At 38.6% G+C, this 23,430-nt stretch overlaps 4 protein-coding genes across 5 annotated transcripts; 1 reads left to right on the forward strand and 3 right to left on the reverse strand.

Annotated features, from left to right (window-relative positions):
* Positions 1–2,705: 2,705 nt before the first annotated feature.
* On the reverse strand, positions 2,706–6,960 carry gjb10 (gap junction protein beta 10). Its single transcript, XM_057344747.1, has 2 exons — positions 6,879–6,960; positions 2,706–5,637 (listed from the first exon to the last, which is right to left on the reverse strand). The coding sequence occupies exon 2, from the start codon at positions 5,591–5,593 to the stop codon at positions 4,766–4,768; it is 828 nt and encodes a 275-aa protein (XP_057200730.1). The 5' UTR covers positions 5,594–5,637; positions 6,879–6,960; the 3' UTR covers positions 2,706–4,765.
* Positions 6,961–8,833: 1,873 nt separating this feature from the next.
* Positions 8,834–16,929, reverse strand: wdr43 (WD repeat domain 43). Its single transcript, XM_057343790.1, has 18 exons — positions 16,686–16,929; positions 15,759–15,893; positions 15,292–15,413; positions 13,271–13,391; positions 13,055–13,173; positions 12,334–12,436; positions 12,181–12,245; positions 11,909–12,071; positions 11,686–11,772; positions 11,430–11,558; positions 11,169–11,312; positions 10,645–10,731; positions 10,525–10,556; positions 10,382–10,445; positions 10,102–10,215; positions 9,953–10,022; positions 9,750–9,808; positions 8,834–9,663 (listed from the first exon to the last, which is right to left on the reverse strand). The coding sequence occupies exons 1-18, from the start codon at positions 16,884–16,886 to the stop codon at positions 9,529–9,531; spliced, it is 1,950 nt and encodes a 649-aa protein (XP_057199773.1). The 5' UTR covers positions 16,887–16,929; the 3' UTR covers positions 8,834–9,528.
* Positions 16,930–17,352: 423 nt separating this feature from the next.
* trmt61b (tRNA methyltransferase 61B) lies at positions 17,353–19,984 on the forward strand. The gene is made up of 7 exons (XM_057343963.1): positions 17,353–18,377; positions 18,447–18,549; positions 18,701–18,891; positions 19,069–19,160; positions 19,254–19,444; positions 19,552–19,617; positions 19,839–19,984. Exons 1-7 carry the CDS (start codon positions 17,664–17,666, stop codon positions 19,871–19,873), a joined length of 1,392 nt encoding a protein of 463 aa, XP_057199946.1. The 5' UTR covers positions 17,353–17,663; the 3' UTR covers positions 19,874–19,984.
* A 461-nt stretch (positions 19,985–20,445) lies between these two features.
* On the reverse strand, positions 20,446–22,504 carry spdya (speedy/RINGO cell cycle regulator family member A). Of its 2 annotated transcripts, none has more exons than XM_057343964.1 (7): positions 22,226–22,504; positions 21,734–21,974; positions 21,570–21,628; positions 21,361–21,446; positions 21,068–21,239; positions 20,671–20,971; positions 20,446–20,556 (listed from the first exon to the last, which is right to left on the reverse strand). In XM_057343964.1, the coding sequence occupies exons 2-7, from the start codon at positions 21,936–21,938 to the stop codon at positions 20,498–20,500; spliced, it is 882 nt and encodes a 293-aa protein (XP_057199947.1). In that variant the 5' UTR covers positions 21,939–21,974; positions 22,226–22,504; the 3' UTR covers positions 20,446–20,497. The 2 variants fall into 2 exon arrangements, with proteins under 2 accessions (XP_057199947.1, XP_057199948.1); XM_057343965.1 differs by having other exon boundaries at positions 22,210–22,504.
* Between the last annotated feature and the right edge of the window lie 926 nt (positions 22,505–23,430).

The following is a 23,430-nucleotide window of genomic DNA, read 5'->3' on the forward strand; positions in this document are numbered from 1 at the left end:
CATGTAAAAGACCACACCTCGTACTGAACCAACAACTTTTGAGGTGTTTTTCAATCGTTTTTGTTGCTAAGAAACTTCTGACGGTCTAGCGGGTCTGTTGGGACAGGATGTTTGTCTGAACAGGAGAAACAGGGTGAACGTTCATACTCTTTCCATTTTGCATTGTTTTGTCAGACAACTTTGGTGTTTTCTGCCAGGAATCCGTTTCTAATTAGTGTGTGTAATACATTTGTTTTCAGTAACTGTTGCTTTAGGTCTATGGGGAAATCCCTTTTTTACAAATGTTTGGTAAAGGCATTCATTTCCCTAAAACTTTATTCTCGTATATGAATAGTGACTTGAACTGGAGTTCTTCACCTTCAAAGCTAAGCAGGAGAGATTCTGTTTGAACACGTGGAAAGCCCTCTGACTCATGCCTAAATACCTCTGTAGGATGCCAAGCCCATGGCGGGATAGGCTTTCTGATTCAGGCGTAAAAAATGTGAACTCTATAATGTTGAAGGGATACTTCACCCAAAAATGAAATGTTTTCCAAATATGTATAAATTTCTTTGTTCTGATGAAGAGAAAGATATTTGGAAAAATGCTTATAGACAGATTTTGCCCCCATTGACTACCATAGTAGGAAAAAATGCAATGGTAGTCAAAAGTGCCCCAGAACTGTTTGTCCTACATTCTTCAAAATGTCTTAAATTGTGTTCAAAAGAACAAAAACAAATGATAAAGTAATTTTTCCTACTATGGGAGTCAATGGGGGGCAAAATCTGTCTGGTTGTAAGCATGCTTCCAAATATCTTTCTCTGTGTTCATCAGAACAAAGAAATGTATACAGATTTGGAACAACTCGAAGGTGAGTAAATGATGACAGAATTTTCATTTTTGGGTGAAGTATCCCTTAAATGTGCTCTGCCATTTTCATTCTGCGGGTTGTCATTAAGTCTGCTGTTAGAATCTGAAAGTGGCCTGTTTTGAGTTATTTATTATTTTAGGTATTTAGTTCATACATATGTCTTAACTTGTTTGTCTGACAAGGAAAAAGACTGCAGAAAAAAAACTGAAGCAGGTTTTGCAGGTAAGTTTTACAGTTTGTGAATAAACAATTCGCACAGATTTATGTTGGGAAATGACAATCCTTCTTAAAGGGATAGTTCACTCAACAATGAAAATTCTGTCATCATTTACTCACCCTCAGTTGTTCCAAACCGGTATACATTTCTTTGTTCTGCTGAACACAAAGGAAGATATTTGGAAGAATGTCAGTAACCATACAGATCTCATCCCCTATTTATTGCCATAGTATTTGTTTCCTACTATGGGAGTAAATGGGGCATGAGATCTGTTTGGTTGCTGACATTCTTTCAAATATCTTCCTAAATTAACATCTTAAATTGTTCGAAAATTTCGCTGCTGTACTTCAGAAACTTTGTATTTCCATATTTTGTGATTTTTATTTTTTGTCATAAATCATTATTTTTAGTCAGCCTTTATGTTTGTCACTGGGTTTTGCAAATATTTAACCAATATTTATTAAAGGGTGCTTGTCAACTTTGACAAAACAGTATATAATAATTAAAGAAGTACAGTTTTTCCATTTCCTGAAAACAGCAAATTTGGACATACAAGGTTTCAGAGGGACAGCAACGATTTACTTTAGTAGTAGTTAAACATCCCACCACCAACTACAGTACCAATCCTTTATTTTACGTCAGTGAATAGTATAGTAAAAAGTGTTAATAGGGTGTACAAAGGTGCAGCTGAGAGAGAGAGAGAGAGAGAGAGAGAGAGAGAGAGAGATGGTGTTCAAAATGAAAAGGTTTACCACACCTCAAGAATGTGACTCAACCAGAACGTGCTTTGTAAAACGTACTTGAACATGAACCCAAGCACAGACCCCTTTCATTGCTGTTCATAGTGTACAAAGATATAGAAAAACAGGCAGGCCGTTTCATAATGTATCAGGGAGGGATTTTTTAGCCTGGGTGGAGTTCTGAAGGTAATAAAAGGAAACTAAAAACTGAACAGTGTAACTGGAATACAACTGAAACACAATCCTGTTACAAAACAGCCCCAGGAGTAAAAGTGGTTTGTGATTCCACTGTGAAACAGGCAAAAAAATAACTTAAGAGAGGCCTGGTATGGTACTCATTTAAAAATGCACACACACCAACAACTTTGCAGAGGAGAACTTAAAGGTTTTTTCTAGTAGTAAGGTAAAACAAAGTCGTTCCAGAAGCACATTGCATAAAACTCAATGGTTCCTCATTCCATATTGACAGTCTTGACTGATGCCACGATAGAAACAAAATAATTGTCATGATGACAACACACAAAATTCTATTTATCTGTCTTTTCATACTTTGTTCTTTTTATTCTCGTATGGCACAACCCATTTTGATGCATAATGGATGATTTCTAAAATCAAAACACTTTACGTTACATTTTATGCAATTGGCAGATGCTTTTATCCAAAGTGCATTTTTTAGTCTGTACATGTCTTTCATCAGTGTGTGTTCCCTGGGATCGAACCCACAACCTTGCATTGTTCTACCAACTGAGCTACACAGGAACACGTATCTGTAAACAGCATATCTGTTTAGGAACAGTAACACATATCTGAAATCATATCTGTAAACAGCAAAGATACCCTTTTATCTTCTCATCCTCGAAATGCAGACATCACAGAATCAAAGAGACACACCAGAATGTAAGAAAATAAAAAACAGACTTTAATCTCAACATTTAAAGTACAACTCCAACAGTAATAAAGAATTTAAACAACTCCGTGTAACAAGGAAAGAATGCTGAAAGGTTAACATACAAACAGAGGAAGTTAAACCTATCAGAGTGTTTACTTACAAAACAAATCATGTTTTTTCAGTGAACGAGAACACACATTCTCTCTCTCCCTGTTTAACACACACATACACCTGAATTTGATCATCTGGCAGCAGCAAATCTTTGTCAATAAATTCTTGAAACCTGAAATACTGCATATGTCTGAACCTGTTTGTCTGACATGAAAAACATTGCAGTAAAAAACTGATGCAGATTTTTAAGGCGTGGAAGTTCAGGAATCATTTTGCACAGGTTTATGATAAACCTTGTTAAGTTTTGTTCGTCTGGCAGCACCAAATCTTTGTCAATAAATTCTTGAACGCTTAAATACTGCATATTGCTGGAAGACATAAAACATTGTTTTGGGCACCACTGGTTGGAAGTGGACAAGGACAAAGCACACATACACCACCTTATATACAGTACAAAAACCTGATCAAAAAAGAAAAAATATTTGACTATTTGAAAATATCAAACCGTAATAATATAAAATGACCATATAAAATACATACACAAATACAGCTTAAACTGTAAACGGCTTAAATGTACAAATAAAATTTACATTCAAATGGAAGTATAAATTAGGACCCAAAATGTAGGTGACCAAACAGGTGTAAAAATGTAGATTTGAGGGATTATTTCATGCAAACAAATGTAATTAAATGTGTTATATTTAACCTGTTGAAAATGTTTAGTCATCTTGACCTGATCCTGTTTTCATTTTTAAATGTCCATTACATCATTATTAAGAGGTGAAGGCACGTGTGCTTTAGCAACACAAAAAGTCATGTTTTGCAAGCTAGTGTCAGTTGTAATTAATGTAATTAACATGCTTTGATTGGACATATGACAAGTTGTTTGTTGTTGAATAAAAGAACCAACTGCCTGTTGGTGTCTAAAGTTACTGGAACTTGGCATAACAGATGCCCCACCTAAATCATGCACCAACTTGCTTTAGTCATGACTTGAATCCACACTTTGATTCCCTCACATTTTTGCATATAAGGCCACAACTTTCCAAAATATAAAAACCATGAGAAAGATCCAGTGGATATAAAATAAGCAGTTTCCTCCACTGCAAACTGTCTGCTGAATCAGTACGGTTTCAGTTCACATTCTAGTGAACATGAAAAGAGTCAAACATCTCAGTTATGATGATGAGATGATCACACTGTAGGGCTGCAACTAACGATTATTTTGATAATCGATTAGTTGGACGATTATTTTTTCCGATTAATCGGATAAAAGTTTAATTAGATCTTTTGCTTATAATGACTAAGCCAGAGATGGGAAAAGTATACACAACTGAACTCATTTGCCTTCCCCCAAAATGTTGTGGATGTCTCCCTAATTAACACACCAAGGCTGCATTGATTCAGGTGTGTCATATTATAAGCAGCCAACAATAGTCTCTCCCAAACGTGGGAGGGATGGGGCGGTTGGCCAAAGAAATATATTTTTGTATCATTTAAAGTGAGATATTTGTCATTCAAATGTAGTGAAGTACAGTGAAGTATCCAGAAAAAATAATACGCAAGTATAGTACAAAAAGTGTACTTCCTTACTTCCCACCTCTGATATAAATAGACCCCCAAATCAGGGTATTTCACCTATTATGTACTTTGCAAAGTGCAAACGCCACAAATTGGGTTTTACAAATATAATCTTTAATTTAGTAATTTAAAACTCCCCTTTAAACATTAAAACTGCACGGCTTTAAAAGATGCATACAAAACATGTTTGACTTTAAAACTGCGCACCTCGCGCTGCACGGAGAGACAAGTTTGACTTTAAAACTGTGCAGTTCATGCTGCACGGAGGGACATTTAAAAGTGAAGAAGACGCGCTTGATTTATAACTGCGCAGCTCGCAAGTGAGTGACGTCACAGACTAACTAATCGATAATGAAATTCGTTGACAACTATTTTCATTATCGATAATTTTCGATTTTATCCATTAGATGTTGCAGCCCTACGTGACTGTATGCTGGGGCTGGCTGATCTTTGCTGGCCAGTTTCTTGCAGTTTGATACCAGAAGAGCATTTGAGCCTCTCATGTCAGAGATGGACTTTGCCTTGTGTGCCTGGCTTGACCCCTGCAGCCTCCTGATGCATTCAAATAAACGTTTGCCCACCAAGTAGAGAATCTCACAGAGGGAGAGCAGGATGCACAACAGACTTGTCAACACCATGAAGATGGTGAAGATCCTCTTCTCCGTTGGCCTTGAGATGAAGCAGTCGACCACGTTAGGGCAGGGAACCTCAGAGCATTTTACCAAAGAAGGGAAGTCATAGCCCTCATAGATGTGGTAGAGCAGGTACACAAAGGTTGCATCCACACTCATCTTAAATACCAGCGAGAGGACGTACGTCCACCACAGACCACCGCGCTTCTTTCCGGTGTTTTCGTACAGCCGTTGACAGTTATCGCCAAACTTCAGGCGATTCTTTCGCTCTCGTTCCTCACGGTACGCCACGTGCAGCACCACGAGTAAAGATGGGCAGGTGACGAAGATGAGCTGCAGCGCCCACAGGCGTATGTGGGACACTGGGAAAAAGTGATCGTAACAAACGTTATGGCACCCAGGCTGAGCCGTGTTACACGTGAAGTCCTTCTGGTCGTCACCCCACACCTTCTCGGCGGCAACAACAAAGACCATGACCCTGAAGAGGAAGACTACGGACAGCCACACACGGCCAAACACAGTGGAGTACTTGTTGACCCCACTGAGGAGACCCTGAAGAAAAGCCCAATTCATGGCGACTGTGATCTCTCAGGGTGTCTCATCTGAATACCGCTCACCTGAAAACAAAAAGAGCAGAGGAGGGGCACATGGAATGTTAGACAAAAGAACTCGAACAAGAAACACCTGAAATCTTACCCTGATTTTAAAGACATGGTACAAAACGTGTCCTACAAAACCTTAGCTGTCATTGGTTTAAATGGCTTCAACCTACTAGAATGTTTTTAACACAAATATACCTTTTTAACTTATTTCCTTTTCATTTTAATACATTTTTGACATTATAGGCTATTGTCACTCAATACCCAACCCCATCCTTAGTGTAATACACAGAGTTAGTACGTACATACGGCCAAAATACATTTTCGACCTAACAGAAGACAATATAACAAACACACTTGCTACAGTATTTTAAAGCGCTTAGTTTTTGTAAATACTTTCACAGAAAGGTTTTAAAACGTAGGTATCAAAGTAGAAGATCCTGTTCTTACACTTCCTTTACTTTGTTCAGCTGTGTCCCGCAGGCTCTGATGAGATTTATAGGTGTATTTTTATTAATATGTCACATGTATTGTAAAAAAGTTATTTCCTCACTTTTAGCAGGTTACATTAGTGGCTAACAACACAAGAAAACAAAATGGCAACTGCCATATAAAACATGCAAAATAAAATATGCAAAATAGGCCTAGTTTTTTTTCTGTCAAATCATTCCACAGAGTCACAGTCCCATGTTACGTTAACGGCAAGAAGAAAACATACACTCATCAGTTAAATATGAACAAATAAGACATTTTTCTGTTTTGTAGCCATTTTAAATCCGTAACTAATTTACAAAGCAGTGTTCTGTACTGTCATGCTGTCTCAATGCCGACACACACACAAATCACAACGTCATTACTAACCTTACACATAATATTAACTTATTTATGTCGTTTTTGGTTATACAAAGGTAAATTAGTCTACACGACCTCGATGAAAAGTTACATTTTATTTTGAGGTATTCAGTATGTAAATGTTTTAGATTATAGAGATAACGTTATTCCACTTTTATAACATTAAAGTTTATCATTTACAAGTTATATTTAGAAGCATAAATACGAACGATGTGAATTGTGCGATGACATTAAATTCAAACATTTCAATGCTGTCTATATAATCCAAACCATTTTTCGAAGTAAACCTTTCAAAGTTTGTAAATACTTAAAAAACGGAAAGGCTGAGCAAATGCCTACATAAAATTGTCCTGTGTGTATTAAGCAATGGTGAAAATAAAGAGAAAGCTTATTAAGTGTATACTTACAGCCCGCGGACGCAAAGTTTTACAGTGGATTGGGAGCACCGTGATTCTCTTGTTGTCCTGTGCGGGAACTGCGATGAGATGCAGGCGGAGTCGCGCGAGCTGCAGCTTCAACCACAACTGTGACACGTGGAAAATGTACATATTGTCGCCACCTAGTGGTTTTATATCTTTGTTCATGAATCTTTTAATAAGTCGGCTCATAAGTAAATACTGCCACCTTCAGTATTTGTAAGTCGACTCATAAGTAAATACTGCCACATTCACTCTTTGTATGTTAACAATCCCCACCGTCCTGCAGGTACAGCGAATGAGTCTAATTTTTACTTTTGTCAAATTTACCATTTAAGGTAGCCTACAAGATTTTGGAAAACATTTATTTATTACATTTAAAGCAGTTGGCACTGGCAGCCACTTTTACTCAAAGCTCTTAAGCTGTTCGGTTTCCAGAATGGAGATCCTAATGTTCACTATTGGTTAGCTAGATTTCTTAACGCAAAAAGAACGTTCCCCTAATGTTCAACTAACCTCTATGTTCTGATATACACTGAACAAAAATATAAACGCAACACTTTTGTTTTTGCCCGACGACGAGCATGCAGATGAGCTTCCCTGAGACGGTTTCTGACAGTTTGTGCAGAAATTCCTTGGTTGTGCAAACCGATGGTTGCAGCAGCTGTCCGGGTGGCTGGTCTCAGACGATCTCGGAGGTGAAGATGCTGGATGTGGAGGTCCTGGGCTGGTGTGGTTACACGTGGTGTGCGGTTGTGAGGCCGGTTGGATGTACTGCCAAATTCTCTGAAACGCCTTGGGAGACGGCTTATGGTAGAGAAATGAACATTCAATTCACGGGCAACAGCTCTGGTGGACATTCCTGCAGTCAGCATGCCAATTGCACACTCCCTTAAAACTTGCGACATCTGTGGCATTGTGCTGTGTGATAAAACTGCACATTTTAGAGTGGCCTTTTATTGTGGCCAGCCTAAAGCACACCTGTGCAATAATCATGCTGTCTAATCAGCATCTTGATATGCCACACCTGTGAGGTGGATGGATTATCTCGGCAAAGGAGAAGTGCTCACTAACACAGATTTAGACAGATTTGTGAACAATATTTGAGAGAAAATAGGCCTTTTGTGTACATAGAAAAAGTCTTAGATCTGCTCATGAAAAATGGGGGCAAAAACAAAAGAGTTGCGTTATAATTTTGTTTAGTGTATCTAACCAGCATAGAAACAATGGATGTATATTGTTCTGAAACGTGTTTTTTTTTGTCCACAAACATCAGAGTGGTATGAACATCTCAGTATATTTACATTTACGCATTTTGCAGACGCTTTTATCCAAACCGACTTACATTTTTGTTTCCAAGTATGTGCAATCCCTGGGATCGTACCCAGGACCACCATGCTCTAACCACTAAGCTACAGGAAAGCGTATAAAATGGGTAACAAATTATTTATAGAATAGTTAATCCTCAGTAACTAACATTAATAACTGTATTGGCATTAAAGGGATTGTTCAGAATTTTCTTAAAGGTTTTGTCCACACGATGGAAGTCAAGGTGGCCAGTGTTGCTTGGTTAGCAACATTACTCAAAATTTCTTGTTTTGTGTTATGTGGAAGTGAAGTCATACACGTTTGGAATGACAAAGTTTAGTAAATGAACCATCGCCTCAGAATTGAATACCTCACTGTTTGTTGCTATAGTTCATCAAAATAATAAAACTATTTAATTTATACATCATATCTAGATAATATTTTCATATTTTGGGGAAACCTTTTACATACATGTATTATTAAACACTTCCCTAAGATTTAACCCATGACTTTTGCACTTCTAATCCAGTTTAGATACAGGAACAAACTACTTTCTAAATTTAAATATTTAGAATTAAGAATAAACCAAATGTCTTTACATTCACTCATGCCTAAGTACATTAAAGAAAAACACGAGATGAGAACAAAATGGTATTTAATTTCACTTAAACTGTACAACAGTTGGTGATATATTGTTTGCATGTAAAGTTTTGGTTGACACTCATTGCAACCACTGTATAATTAACAAACGTACACGCCTCTGGGATGTTGTTTTCGTTTTCACTGGAAGTTCACATTGTAACAAGTCATGCCTGCAATGGATGTAAAAAAAACCCTGACATGATATCACACAGGATAAAGGAAAGCAAACATAAGAAATTACCGTGACAGAGGGCAATAAACAGCGATAACTTAAAGATGTGAGCAGAGGACAGTGACGGACATAATCAGGAAAGTCCTTTCACGATATCATCATATGGTCAAACCATAAAGACATCAGTCAGTTTCAGGGATGTGAAATGATCGGGTGATGGGGGTGGTTTGGGACTCCCAGAAAATTCCGTAATTGCTGGGACACAAATCAGAGGCAATTTCAAGTCGAAGGACCTGTGACCCAAATTCTCTGCATGTGGGGCTCTCAGTCTGGGTTAGGTGTCACAACCTTTGTGATCATTCTGAATAAGACAACCCCAAGTCCAGGTGCAATGGTCGATGAATTTCTATAAAAGATAACCTTCTGTTTTGTCACAATAAAATTCAAAATAATGGAAAATAAAACAAAAGCATATATAAATGCAAGGGTCCTTTTTGAATCCTGCAGCCTGATTGGACACTATTCCTCTTCACTTTCAGGGTCCATATCTGAATCGCCATTAGCTTTTGAATCGTCGTTCATATCTTCATCCTCCTCTGCATGGTTCTCTTTGTCCTCTGCCACTTCCATCGCTGCCTCGTCCTCCTCCCAGTCCTGAAAGAACAACTCATGGGATTTTGGGATTGTTCTCATTACATCATTTTTAAACACACCAAAAAATAGCATGCCATATGTCTTACATCAGAGTCATCTTCAGGACGTCCTTCATCTCCTGAACCTTCATACTCATCTGAAGACTCTGCAGAAAATAAACGCTTATTAGAAAATTTTAGATGATTCTCCTTCATTTTTAAAACCAATCTTAAACAAAACTTTAAAAACTACACGTTACGTTTATTACGTCCATGTTAAAATCGGATATAAAAACACACAAGCATCTTACCCTCTTCATAAACCAGCTTTGCTGAGTGATCGACCTCACCAACTTTGTTAGCACTGTTGCTTGCGGCCACCTAATGAAAGAAAAGTATTAATGTAAACGTGCACGTACAACCATGGGCTGTGCTAAATCCGTTTGTTTAAAAAGCTTACCTGTGTCATGAGCAGGTACAGTTTGCCGTGGAGTCTGGTGATCTGATGATATAACTTCACTCTGCTCTCGATCATGTGGTAGACTGACCCCAACTGAGACACCAAGTCAGGCAGCTATATGAAACAAAACATTAACTGGTGTAAAAACCAAATAAATTCCAATAAATTAAGATTCCATTGCATACATACAACTAAACACTTAGCACGGAATACTGGTACAATAGGTCCCAAAACTGTACAAATTGTGAAGTGTCATGTATGAATGTGTACAAATACTTACTGAAGACAAGTATGATGTATGTTGTGTAAGTACCGCCTTAAACCACTGAACTATAAGCAGTGCCCTGCAGAAAAAGAATTCTTTAATACAATGTTAAATGCTTTCATTTTTTGATACACAAAAATAAAAGAATATTTACTTACGCAAAGGGATGTCCCTGCAGTCTTCTGGACAACTGAGGAATAACAAATAAAAAACACCAGATTAAAAAATCATCAAAACAACACCTATCAGATATTAAGATAATCAGGGACACCGCAAACCTCTTCCACCAATGGCAGGACTGCTGGAGGTGGTATCCGGGCAACAGTGTTCTTGATCAACGTTTCTTTTTTGGTTTGAAATATTTTCTGTTACAATGAGTTAAATCAGAATGACTACATCTTCTACAGACGAACGGAAAATGTCAATGATAAACTTCAAATATTGAAGGTCATAGCATGGTTATTTTAGTTTACTACAATTTAAACCTTTAAAACTTTCTTGTTTATTGAAATAAAATACAAATGATTGAAAAACTTAACTACAGGAAAAAATGTAAAGTAAATTTAAAGCACTAAAATTATAATAAACAAAAACTAAAATAAAAATGAATTAACCTTATATAGCAACAAAAAAAATGAAACAATAATTTAGAAAATGACAAAAGCATATACCGAAATTGCTAAAACTAAAAGCTAATTTAAAATATTGATAAAACTAAAATCAAAACTGTAACAACTCTGAGTCATAGTGATCATGTTATTAATGAGTTAAGAATAATGACGTTTCCAATAAGACAACCTACATTAAGGATCTTCTCATCTTTGCTTTCTAGGCCCTGTACAAGCAACACGGCAAAACTGTCCGTCTGCAGTGAAGCCGCCCCTTTACCAGCACCCTTCCCTCCAACGCTCAACTCAATCTGCTCCAACCGCTCCTCTATAGACATCTAAAGAGAGAATACATTTATCAAACACTAATAAAACAGAGTTCTTTAAAAAGTAGATTCATTCTCTAAAAAAAATTCGCAATTTAATGACATGCTGGAAACAGTATTGAGTATTACCTCTGTGGCACTCTGTCCTTTTTTCCTCTTTTCTGATTCGTTTGGTGTTAATTTAATTGGTGCTTTGTGCCCTGGAAGTCCCGGTATTAAAACTTTGCTCTTTTGTTCATTAATAACCGGTGTCCTCACCTAAAACAAGATGTTCAAATGAATATGAGTGACTATGAATTTTAAACAAACACTTAAAAATCAAAACCACAAGAAGAAACGGAATATAAAAAGTTACGTTTAAGAAAACATGAAATTTATTGGTTACCTTGGAGACAGCTGTGTCTACAGAGATGGAAAGTGTAGCCTGAACATCTCGGTTCAAGCACACGTGTCTCTCCGATGTGTTAAATGGCTGTAGACAGAGAAAGTACATTAGATTAACAGATATCTGCTTGCAATACGCAACTTTGAACAATCCAGCAACATCAAAGACGACTAGACCACCAGGTTCCAAATAAAGATAGTCTGCTTGTGTCTGTGACACTTACCGTTTTCTCTATGACAGGCTGGAGGTGATGTCCGTATGCAAGCATCAAGTTCTGTCTGTCGGCACACAGAGTTGCAGCGAGCAGAGGCACAGGTACAGGTGAGTCTCCCTTTGTGGTGGACACCTGCAGTGAACATGCCGGTGATAGTGGTTTCTTACAAGGTCTGAGAGAGAGAGAAAGAAAACTGTCATTAGTTCGACCTGTTTTGAAGAAATCATGCATTCACACTGAATATACAGGGATTAATCCTAAACATGAGCAGACAGACTCACCCATTCAGAAAGTGCTCAAAGAGATGAAGTGAACCGTCTTTACACACCACTGATAACCTCACAGCCTGAGATGACAAAACACAGATCCCTTTAAAACACGTACTCTGATACAATGTTATATCACAAGCACGAAACAGCTCATGGAATTCTCACCTCATCTTTGCTGTTTGATGTCTGAAGGTCTATATGCTGGGGTTCATCTGTCAGAGTAAAAGAAACCACAGAGTTCTTGTCTTTGCCGTCGGACCGCACCTGCCTGAGAAGCAGAGGAACCCAAGAAAACATCAGTGTCTGTCTATTGACCGCTTATAGTTCCCAAAAATTCTGTCATCATTTACTCACCCTCTTGTCATTTTAAATTTGTATGACTTTTCTTCTTCTGGAGAACACAAGAGAAGACCAAACAACGGTGGTACCCATTCACTTGCATTGGTTTTGTGCCCATAAAATAGTCAAGTGTTTGGTTACATTCTTCAAAGTATCTTATTTTGTGTTGTGCAGAAGAAAGTCATACAGGTTTGAAATGACATGAGGGTGAATAAATGACATACATTTGTGCCCAAAAATGACAAGCAGGTTGAATACTTCCAGGAAAAACGCAATGTATTCATCCCGTGTGCCAAAGTGTCTCAACTGTTCCAGAATCAGACAGTTTTGACAACACTTTACACATGCATTGTGTAGCACAGTGGCTTGTTTCTAAAGACGACACATTTTTATGAAACACATCTAAAGCTTAAAGCTTTTAAACAAAGCTAAAGTTTGTTTACTGCTTTATGTCCCAGCACAAACCCATCTAGGACCACTGTGACAGTTCTCTCTTGCCGAAGTTTTGCTCAAAATACTGTCAAGAGTTAAAAACACAGTTACATACCACACACTCACGAGCCTATCATGAGCTGCCCCTGACAGGAAGTACAGTCCGTTGCTGTCCGGGGGTCGTGTTGTTGCGAAGCATAGGGTCGTTACCATAGTGGAGTGACCTGTGAACTTCTGTAAAGTGGGGAAAATGATTTCACTGTTAAATCTGAACCTTTGCCTTTATTAGAATAATGACAGAATAAAGAGGGATGTCAGAATCCAGACTCACTCTGTACACTTCCTTAGTCTCCAGGTTCCACATCTTAATGGTCATTCCTGCAGAAAGCAGCAGCTTCCCATCTGGACTCACGCACAGGGAAGTGATGGCAGATCGATCCGCCTTCCATTTGCTGAACACACAAATGGTTTCGAGTTTGTAAATCAGATACACAACACAACCAACCATTCGACTGTAGATTTTACTGTTCTTAAAGGGACAGTTCACCCAGAAATGAAAACTCTGTCATCATTAACTCAACCTCAGATTGTACCAGACCTGTATAAATGTATTTGTTCTGCTAAACACAAAGCAAGATATTTGGACGAATGTCAGTAACCAAACAGAGCTCATCTCCCATTTACTGCCATAGTAGGGAAATTAAGGGTGAGTAAATGATGACAGAATTTAGATTTTTTTGTGTGAACTATCCCATTAAGACAAAATATAAGATTTTTCTTAAGATAAATTACAGGAAGTTTGCTAGAATGTTCCTAAGTGCGAATTCTTATGAAGTTCTCAAATATTTTTTAAGAACATTTTCATTTTTCGTAAGAATAAAATGACACATGTTTTGTCAATGATTACACTCACTGCTCATGAGTTAACAGCGCAAAATATATATCTATCAAAAAGTATTTTAGTAATATTATATCTATTATAATACTTTTTTGCTTGTTACGACATCATAACATTTGTGACTAGTGATGCCACAATTCTCAATATAAAATTGAATCGTCTGTGCGCTGAGACAGATAAACTCATCCCCACGAGTAAATATCTAATGGCGAGTGGTGGTTGGGGCGGTGAAGCGAGGCTGCCTGAAACACGGGAATCAATGTGCTGTTGAGTGCTGAAGAACAGATGCGGGCTGGCCATCGGAAGCACCAGAACCTAGCAGCTTTATTGTATGCCCATTGTACCAAAGTGATAATATCCGAATTTGGCACATCAAGAATGTATTTCATCATGTGTTTCACACTGCATACGAAAGCAGCACGTTCGGGTTGCACTCAGCACACGCAGAGAGTGTCTACAGCACCACGCCAAAGTCCGTTTAACGAAAGTCATGTCACTCGCCGGCCTTTCAGACAGCTGTTTACGTCATAGCAAGAGCGCCTCCGGGCAGCTATTTAGCGTTGCATTTCTTCCAATTTATTGTAATGGCAGTGGCGCACCGTGTTAATACATATTATCTTTGGCTTTTCCCATTGAGAGCTAGAGTTTGCAGTGTTAAACGCGCACCGCACGTTTGTCTGTTTACTTCCATTACAGCAGTTGCAAGTGTGCATTACGTTATTTTAAATACTCTGATGCGCAAAACTTCTTCCAGAAACTTATTTTATTGGCATGTTGATGAACAGTAAACCAAGTACTGCTGTGAACTGCCAGTGTAAATCTTTACATTTATTTGTTTTTTGCTTAAAGATATTAAGTAAAATAAAGAGAATTGCAATAAAATAGTTTTTTCATTCTTAACTTTTTACTGTTGCTGTCACATAAGCATAGAATAATGAAAAAACACTTTAATGTCCCAAGCCATCAGAACCGAAACCGTGGGTAAAAAACCGAGGTACGTATTGAACCGTGGGTGACCTGTATTGTTGCATCCCTATTTGTGACCCTCTAAATGCAAAAATCACTCAGTTTTTAATAATGAAAGCTTAAGTAAGGCAGCTAGACCTCATTATAATATCAACTTAAAAATTCTCCAATGACAAGTAAACAGCCAAAATTACTATTCTGGCTCAATAAAATACGTCACATGTGAAACAACCAAACGTGAATAAAACACCTTTTGATATTTAAGACAACTGTGAGGCTAGCTAAACTTTAAGATGACATTAACGAAAGCTTTTGTTTCGAGAATTTGTAACCTTAAGATCAATCTTGAGAAAAAATATTTAGGAACTGTCTTGAGAAGTTTTTTAGGAATACATAATATTCAATTTCAATTTAAGAAAAAATGTGTCAGTTAAGAATTTTTTATTTTTAAGAATTAAAATACTCCAGATTGCAGAACATATACTCACCAACGAACTTTTCCTGTCTGCAGGTCCCACTCAGCTATGTGTGTGTCGTCTGAGCCACTGTACAACACTGAATCATCTGGATGCCACTGAACACAGTTCACAGGCCCACTGTGCCCTCCATCCTGACAAAACATCAACATTATTTTACCTGTGATCAGAAATCACTCACAGCTATCACAGGCCACAGCAGTAGCCAGTTCTTGAGAAACAAAATGTTCCAAAGAAATTTGCTTATAGCAAAGAACAACGGTTTTGGCAAATATGAAATAATGTATAAGAATTAGAATACCTAAGGGCAAGAGTTGTACAGACAACTTGAAGAGTGTTTGTTAATGTGACCTTTTTAGCAACCAGCCTAGCATACATGGCCAACTTTTTATTACACAAGATTAAGGTAAAATCTTATTTTTTTCCAAATTAGTTCAAACAAAAAACATCAAGCACATGATGCTAGCAATAATTCTTACCAGAGTGCAATGGAGGTCTCCCTTTACTGTGCTGTAGATGAGAATGGACCCAGCAGCAGTGCCCAGTGCCAACAGATCTGACTGCTCAGGTGCTGACCCGGTGTCACATTTCCTCCTCTTCTTCTGTGGCACCTCCTAACACACACATATAGACATACATCTGTTTATTATTATATAAGTTACCTACTTTCTTTAAGCAAAGTACACAAATCCTATAAAACGTGATAAATAATCTGTACATGGATCAATACATTTATAACCAAACTCATCATTTCCAATACGAGACAAGACCATTCAAAGTATTATTAGTAACTTTTAAAGAATGTAACGTTTTTGTCTCGAATATGTAGGACTGGTTGACGCTTTGATCTGACAAGACACTTGATTTTGCTACAACTGAAATTTCACTGTACTATGTTGTGCAGCCATGTGACCATGTGTTAAGTCACCCAAGACTCGGAATATTAATGACTAACACACAAAAACAATTTAATATACTAACACAACCGTGCTGTCATGTTTTTGAGCTGCTGAAACAATATTTTATACAGCACTATTTCTTTAGGCCCTATCAACTAACTAACCCGCGTTATTAGCCACGGACAACTAACATATGTTTATGAGCCCCATGTCACATACAAACGAACTTATGGGATCAGTTTTAATCGTTTTTACGTAAAGTTTCGTGCTGGATTTGTGAGTGCCGCGGCCTGTGTCTGAACATGTGCCCACACACAACATGTGCGCAGCGCACTCCGCTAGCACAGCTCTAAAGCACCCGGAGTGCACATTCCTGCACGATCCGGGCTGTTTTGTGACCTAAATCGGGAAAAATACCGACACAACTGAAGCTGAAGACCCTGTGACGGTATACTACGTTACAACAGGCCGCATCCCCCCCATTGCCCCCCGAATACTGTACGGTACCTGAGACGCTCGGCACGGTCCCCATGTCACGCACGTACAGGCTGCGCTCAGATGCGCGGAAGGCACGTATTCCTGTTGTAGGGTTTTACTGTCTGTATTCCAGATTCGCAGTCGTCCGTCTTGTGCGCACAAGGCGAGGAACTGTCGTGATTTTGGGCTGAAGGCGCAGGGTAACGCAGATCGGCCTCCATCCGCCGCCATCTTACCATTCCGCGTGCGTCCGTCTGCTCCAAGGGAAACACGTGTGAGAGTGCATATGCAAAGCGCGCATGCGCACCCTGCCCAGGCGCTGGAAAAACGCTAATTGGCCCCCAGTGGGCCTGTGGGCGTGCCATAACAGTTATTAACCAATGACGAGCAAATAAGGAAGTTTCTGGCTAAAAGTCATGCCTGTGTTTTGCCAATAGTTGGACAGTACTTTGAACTTGGACAGTAGATGAGTCTTAACAATAATTATGTCAAGATTGAAGCAAAATATTTAACGTTACGTGAATCTGAACAATTGTGAAACATACAGAATTTAAATAAACAATTAAATAACAATTAAGGACATAAATACAATCATATCCCCCTATAGTGGTTGTGTAAATACAGATAAAACATAAAAAAATTCAGTTGTTTGTGATCCGGTAGAATTACGTACGTCAGTGACGTCAGAACGGTTCCTTTCCATCATGGCGCCGCCCTGTCAGAGTCTTGCTGTACTTCACTGCTGGGCTGTATTTTTGCAGGTCTTTACAAGATAACACAAGATAAGTGTGTTCTAACACTCGTATCATGCCTCTTGACAATTTTTCTGATTACTCAGGGTAATAAATCGAGGTGGTTTTGAACTTGATCGGTATACGCAACGTTGGTACTGAAACACAGTGTCATTGCTACGTGTACATTTAGCGTAGAAATAATCATTTTTGCTAGAACTGAAATCTAAAAAGATATTCAATCTTAACGTTAATGTAAACTACAAGGCTTTAAACTATGGCATTCGGACTGAATTTAGGGCTCTCATTCATGACCCGTAAATTTTCCAGAAAGTGTTTCATGTGTTTTGAAAGACATAATGTGGTTCAAGTTAAACCATTTCTTTCTGGACTGAGGAGCTTTGCATCTGACCAAGACGATTCCAAACGAGACAGCAGAAGCTCAGACGCATCAGTGACACCTGCCTTCACCTCCCCATCGTTCTCTCATAGAGCTTCTTTGTTTGGGAGGCGTAGACCTTTGTCCCCACTTGAGAGGGTGAGTCAGCTGCTACCTGAAGACACTTTGAGCCAGGAGGTTTGGGATCTGCGAGACACGAGAAACTCAGAGGTGGGACGTCTAGAGAGAAACACAGAAAATGATGTGAAACAGAACTGTCAAAATGAGAGGCTGGAGAAAGAAGAGGCAGCTTCTCATGAACAGGCAACAGCACATGCATGTGTGTCTGGGGAAAAGCCGATAAGCTTCGGAGAAACTCTGCTTGCCGAATATCGTCGAAATAGGCGCATGGAGTTTCGGAAAATGTTCCAGCTCAAGGAGGGCCTGAAGATCCATAGCAACTGGGGACTAATAGCTCATGAGGACATTGAGGGGCGTCCCACTGGGAGGATCTTACACACTTCAATGGGAATCCCAATTCTCATTCGACGACCCAGTCTAGAGGAATTTACTCTCTTCATGAAGAGAGGGCCAGCTATTGCATATCCTAAGGTAAGAAAACAACAAGATCACAACTGTGTGCAGACACAGACAGACACTCTAAAATGTTTTTTTTGGCAGGATGCAAGTGCAATGTTGACCATGATGGACGTCACTGAAGGAGATTGTGTCCTCGACTCAGGCTCCGGATCTGGAGCTATGAGCCTTTTCTTGTCCAGGGCAGGTGTGTAGTTTCTTTTGGGTGTTTATTAAAAGGGTCGAGTGATTACCAGATCATTTGCAACCAATATTTGCTTGCCTATGTATTTGTATGTAAATTATACAGGCATACTGATGCACTTGATCACTCTGAACATGTCTGTGTTTGTCATCAGTGGGTTGTAAGGGAAGTGTTTTGAGTATGGAGATAAGGGAGGACCATCACAGACGTGCTGTATTGAACTACCAGCGTTGGCGCTCTTCGTGGAGCATTCGGCAAGGAGAAAAATGGCCTGATAATGTCCACTTTTACCATGGAGACCTCATATCTGCTGGTTCTCTTCTGTCTGGGCGAGGTTTTAACTCAGTAAGGAACCACAAGCTTTTCATGATTTTTCTATATCAGAATGAAAGACTGATTTTGAAAGGCAGTCATGGTTAGATCAGTGATGCTAAGAGGAGTTATTGGGTCTTGTCATATTAATGAAGATTTCATACAAGAATGTATCCGAGACCACAGTTTGATTTTTCATGTTTGTATTAGGTTGCCTTGGATATGATTAATCCCCATTTAGCTTTACCTGCTGTGGTTCCTCACCTCCATTCTGGATCTGTGTGTGCTGTTTATCAAGCAAAGTAATACTCTCACCTCTATGCGCACACCAAACATCATTTTAATTTGTTTAAAATGCAAGCATTGCTGTAATAATTTTGCATGTTTGGTACCAGTATCACGCAGGTCATTGATCTAATGGAGGGTCTGCGATGCTCTGCTCTTCCACTGGTGTGTGAACGCATTATTGAGGTTCAGTACAGGGATTGGCTTGTTTCCCCCTCACTCAAAAAAGATGGCACATTTAACAGACGAAAAGCCCCCTGTGGAGATGATGATGAATCTGAACCCAGTGAAGACACAGAAGGTAAAGTTTTCTCAAATGTTTAGTGTTTCTGTATTTTACTGCATTGAAACAATGTCCTTAACCTTTTTAGATAAAATATAATAATCATGTATTTGCCTGTGTGTAAGATCTGACACCATTTGGGGATGTCCCATACATTGCACGGCCGCATCCTGAACAGACTAGCCATACAGGTGAGTAACTAAAGAGCATAAATAATGCTTTACAATACTGAAACAAGTACTGTAGCAGCAGTATTATATTATTTTAGCTGAATGTGAACACAAGTTTTATACATTTGCTTTGTAGATAACTTGATATGCATGTGTAACAGTTGTAGCGATTTGTGTGCATAAATGTATTAAGCATTTGTTTGAAATGAAATGTCTGATTTTAATATTGCACTTCTTTTCAGCGTTCCTTGTAAAATTACGAAAGATCTTGAAATAGAAGCCAAGATCATCCCAACACTGTGTCCCATAGGCTTTATCAAGAACTTTTGCAATAAAATGTTTGCTTCAATACATTTTTCTTCTTTGAGCATTTCAACTGAAACATAAAAATCAAAAGGTGTCTCTACATAATGACTTACTCCACCAATGAAATAGCGTTCATATACCTGTATTAATTTATTTTTTGCTCATTCAGATGTTATACTTATTTCATTAAGACATGCATTTAAACACATACATTGCTTCAAGGACTAATACGCCAGCTATAAACATTCAATTTACAAGCACATCCAGGACTCTCCCTCTGAATATGAGAGTTGTGACTGAGAAGTCCAGAGACGTAGAAAAGTATTTTGTACAACAAATAAATATTGATGAAGAATATGCATTAAAATACATGAACCTTCACTTTGAGCGAAAGGATTTCTACATATTCTAATGATCTTACATGAATGATAAATGTACATGACCATTACCCCATTCACTCTAATGCTTTACATTTATTATAAACTGGCTTTATAAATCAATTTAGAAGCATGCTGTTCTGCCCCTCAGCCAAGGTGACTCTGATATAATCAACATGGTAAACAGGCACAGAATTTTTTGATGTTATGCAGTTGATCTACTCCTCACTGATCCAGTCCATCGAATGATCTCGACATCTCTCATTGTTCACATTACCTGAATATGCATAGAATTAAAGTAATGGAAATGTGAAAAATTTGAGCTCACAATAAATTGTGCACTGGTGTAGGCCATACAACTCTGCACCGCTAGATGGCAGCAGACACTCACCTGCTATGTTTGTGAGGCTACATGTGTGCCGAGCCTTGATCAGTTTACTGGGCCTGCGTGAAGCTTGGTACTTGTGTGGGGTGGTCTCCAGGGGCACAGATGCAGAACGGGCTCCAGCAGAGGATGGTCGTGGCAGAGGATGAGCGGTGGTCTTGGCACAGATTGAACAAGGTTCTGGAGAAGCAGAGGGTCCACGGGGTATGAGGATCGCTCCCCGGTTTCTGTACAGTCTCTGAGCACCACTGTGATGCTCTGCACGCTCACGCTGCCAGATGAAATGAGATGGCATGATAGCCATCACCTGCAGACATACATTTAGCACAACACCATTAAACAAAGACAAGATTTTAGAAGCTACCTTGTAAAACCCGCAACATAGGGGAACAGCATACTGTACCTCCTCACAGCATCTTCTGCTGACCGCAGCTCGGTACTCTATGCGTGCCCACAGTTGGTCTTTTTGCTTCAGGAACTGTGGGAAATGTTTCCTCCAGCTCTTTCCCAGAGCCCAGGGGAAGATCTCATACTTGGGCTCCTCCTCATCCTCTTCCATGGTGTTTGCCAGATAACTAGAGAAGGGAAAATCAGCACTCAGACCCTTAGACAGAATAAACTGATGCAGGACACCTATAGAAAATGTTGAATATTAACACCTTCAGAACATCCACTTGTACAGAACAATAAACTCACAGGGCAACGAAGAAATTCATTCTGTTGTATTCACCGATACGGAAATGAGCCCTCCTGAAGTACACAAACGCCATAGCCAGCAAATACTAGAACAATTTACAAACACTAGGTTTTAGAAACAGACACACATCTGTCTAAATAGATGTTTGTCAAATGAAAAACACAAACTGGCAAACAGTATGTATTAAAAACGCCAGATTACTTGGTACCTTGTCAGAAAGTTTGCAGCAGCAATCCAGCCACAGAAAATCCTGTATGAGATCATCATCTGCGTTTACAGCACATTGCAGGAAACAAAGACATTAACATTAAATTTTTAGATTGCACTCATGACATTCATGTGCAAACTAAGCAGTTGTTGATCTAAACCTACCGAACATTCTAAAGAAAGCGGCCATCTCCTGCCTTTGGATCAGCAAGGTCGGACCCTGCGTTTGTCTGGGCTGTCGCTGAGAGGAGTCTGCTTGGTTTCGACACGCTTGGTTCGGTTTAGTTCTCCGCGGGCCGCGCCGGATCTGCAGGCTGTTTGCAGGTCCAGACGGGGCTGATTCGGCCCATGGTCGGCTTAGTTTAATCATGTTCCTCCAAGACCAGCAAAGATGATAGATCAGTCACTGCGTAAATATTAATTATTAAAGGTAAGGCTTTTTTATTTACTTTAGTGAGAATGACGCCATTATTTACAGCTCGATTGTTTGTAGACTGCTGCTAATTTCAATTTAACCGTGTTTAAATTTAATAACATTAAGAAAGATAAAAATGACCACATAACAAACCTTTAAGCAAACATACTCTATATACGACATTTTATTTGACTATGGTTATTTGTAGCGGAATGTGACTTTGTACCTGTAATTTTTTTTACCTCAGTTTAAAATCCCGCGGCTAACCTAATGACGACGCGTGCATGATGACATGCGCTCTCATGTAAGTGTGACCACCAGTGTAGGCAAGATGTAACTCTGTTGTTTTAAATATTAGTAATCATTTTTCAAAAGCTGAATTTTAACAAACAAAAAAATGTTTTAAATCTCTCAAACTGGAAGTCACGCTGTTTACGAGAGCGCGCACGCGCAACTGCTTCCTCTCAAGAGGCGCGGAAATAGTTTCAGCAGTCACGTGGTCGAATTTTCTGAAAGGACAGAGCGTGTTATGTATTTATTTGTTTATTTGTTTATATCGCGGTCATCCGTGTATTATCATGCAGATATTTCACAGTGTGATTCTTGATCTTGCTTGTTCTATAAACACCATGCACTGTGCTGTGTTTTACCTTTCTGTGTTTTTCTGTTTTTCTTATTTGCTCCCGTAAAGCTGCTTTGGAACAATGCACATTGTGAAAAGCGCTATATAAATAAAATAAATCGAATTGATTTGACTTAGGCCTATATATTTGGTATTTCATATTTACCATTATCATATTTATTTGTATGTAGAATTATCATTATCAGTTTAAAGCATAAAGTTAAAACAAATAATGAAAAAAAAGATACACTAGAATAAAAATTACTTTGCATCCTTTTTTATTTGTTTAGTTCAATGTTTCTGACAATTTATGAGAGATTATTTGAAAAGGGACTTTTGCTCACAACAAATATACATATTTGCTCATTAAAATATTTTTTTCTGAATGTATACAGAGATCTCTTATATAGCATGAAATCCAACAAAGCAAACAGGCTACAACTGGTGTATTAAAATATGTAAATGAAAAAATGTAATCATCATGTTTATTATTACAAAGCAATGAGATTCATTTACACATATTCAAATGCTTACATGTGTTTCTGCTATTGCCGTGCATCAGTAAGTGAATGATCAGGTATTGGTATTTATATGCATGTTGCTTGCAGAGGTTTTCAAAGGGATGCATGTGTTTGCACACTGCCTGTATTTCCTTTAGAAAAACATAATTTGTTGTATTAATGGTTTAATAAGAATTTGCATGTAAATTGAAAAAACAAATTTCTGCATCTGTACATTTGACCCAAAACTGTTCAAGTATAGTTGGGGCAGATCACATAGAAAGTGTTTATTGCTGAGTCTACCTTCTTAATTTCACTGAGAACA

The sequence above is a fragment of the Triplophysa rosa genome, linkage group LG10 (assembly GCF_024868665.1).
Source record: "Triplophysa rosa linkage group LG10, Trosa_1v2, whole genome shotgun sequence".
Classification (NCBI taxonomy): Eukaryota; Metazoa; Chordata; class Actinopteri; order Cypriniformes; family Nemacheilidae; genus Triplophysa; species Triplophysa rosa.

Bases quoted from the DNA above. Each gene is read 5' to 3' on its own strand.
- wdr43 (XM_057343790.1), bottom strand. From the start codon at position 16,886: ATGGCGGCGGATGGAGGCCGATCTGCGTTACCCTGCGCCTTCAGCCCA. The intron at 12,246-12,333 runs GTGAGAATTCCA...TTGTCATCTCAG, and splicing joins CATCAAACAGCAAAGATGAG to GCTGTGAGGTTATCAGTGGT. The intron at 9,664-9,749 runs GTAAGACATATG...TTGTTCTTTCAG, and splicing joins GTCCTGAAGATGACTCTGAT to GACTGGGAGGAGGACGAGGC.
- trmt61b (XM_057343963.1), top strand. From the start codon at position 17,664: ATGGCATTCGGACTGAATTTAGGGCTCTCATTCATGACCCGTAAATTT. The intron at 18,550-18,700 runs GTGTGTAGTTTC...GTTTGTCATCAG, and splicing joins CCTTTTCTTGTCCAGGGCAG to TGGGTTGTAAGGGAAGTGTT. The intron at 19,618-19,838 runs GTGAGTAACTAA...ACTTCTTTTCAG, and splicing joins TGAACAGACTAGCCATACAG to CGTTCCTTGTAAAATTACGA.
- spdya (XM_057343964.1), bottom strand. From the start codon at position 21,938: ATGATTAAACTAAGCCGACCATGGGCCGAATCAGCCCCGTCTGGACCT. The intron at 21,629-21,733 runs GTAGGTTTAGAT...CTGTAAACGCAG, and splicing joins CGCTTTCTTTAGAATGTTCG to ATGATGATCTCATACAGGAT. The intron at 21,240-21,360 runs GTGAGTTTATTG...TCCCTTCTCTAG, and splicing joins ATGAATTTCTTCGTTGCCCT to TTATCTGGCAAACACCATGG.
- gjb10 (XM_057344747.1), bottom strand. From the start codon at position 5,593: ATGAATTGGGCTTTTCTTCAGGGTCTCCTCAGTGGGGTCAACAAGTAC.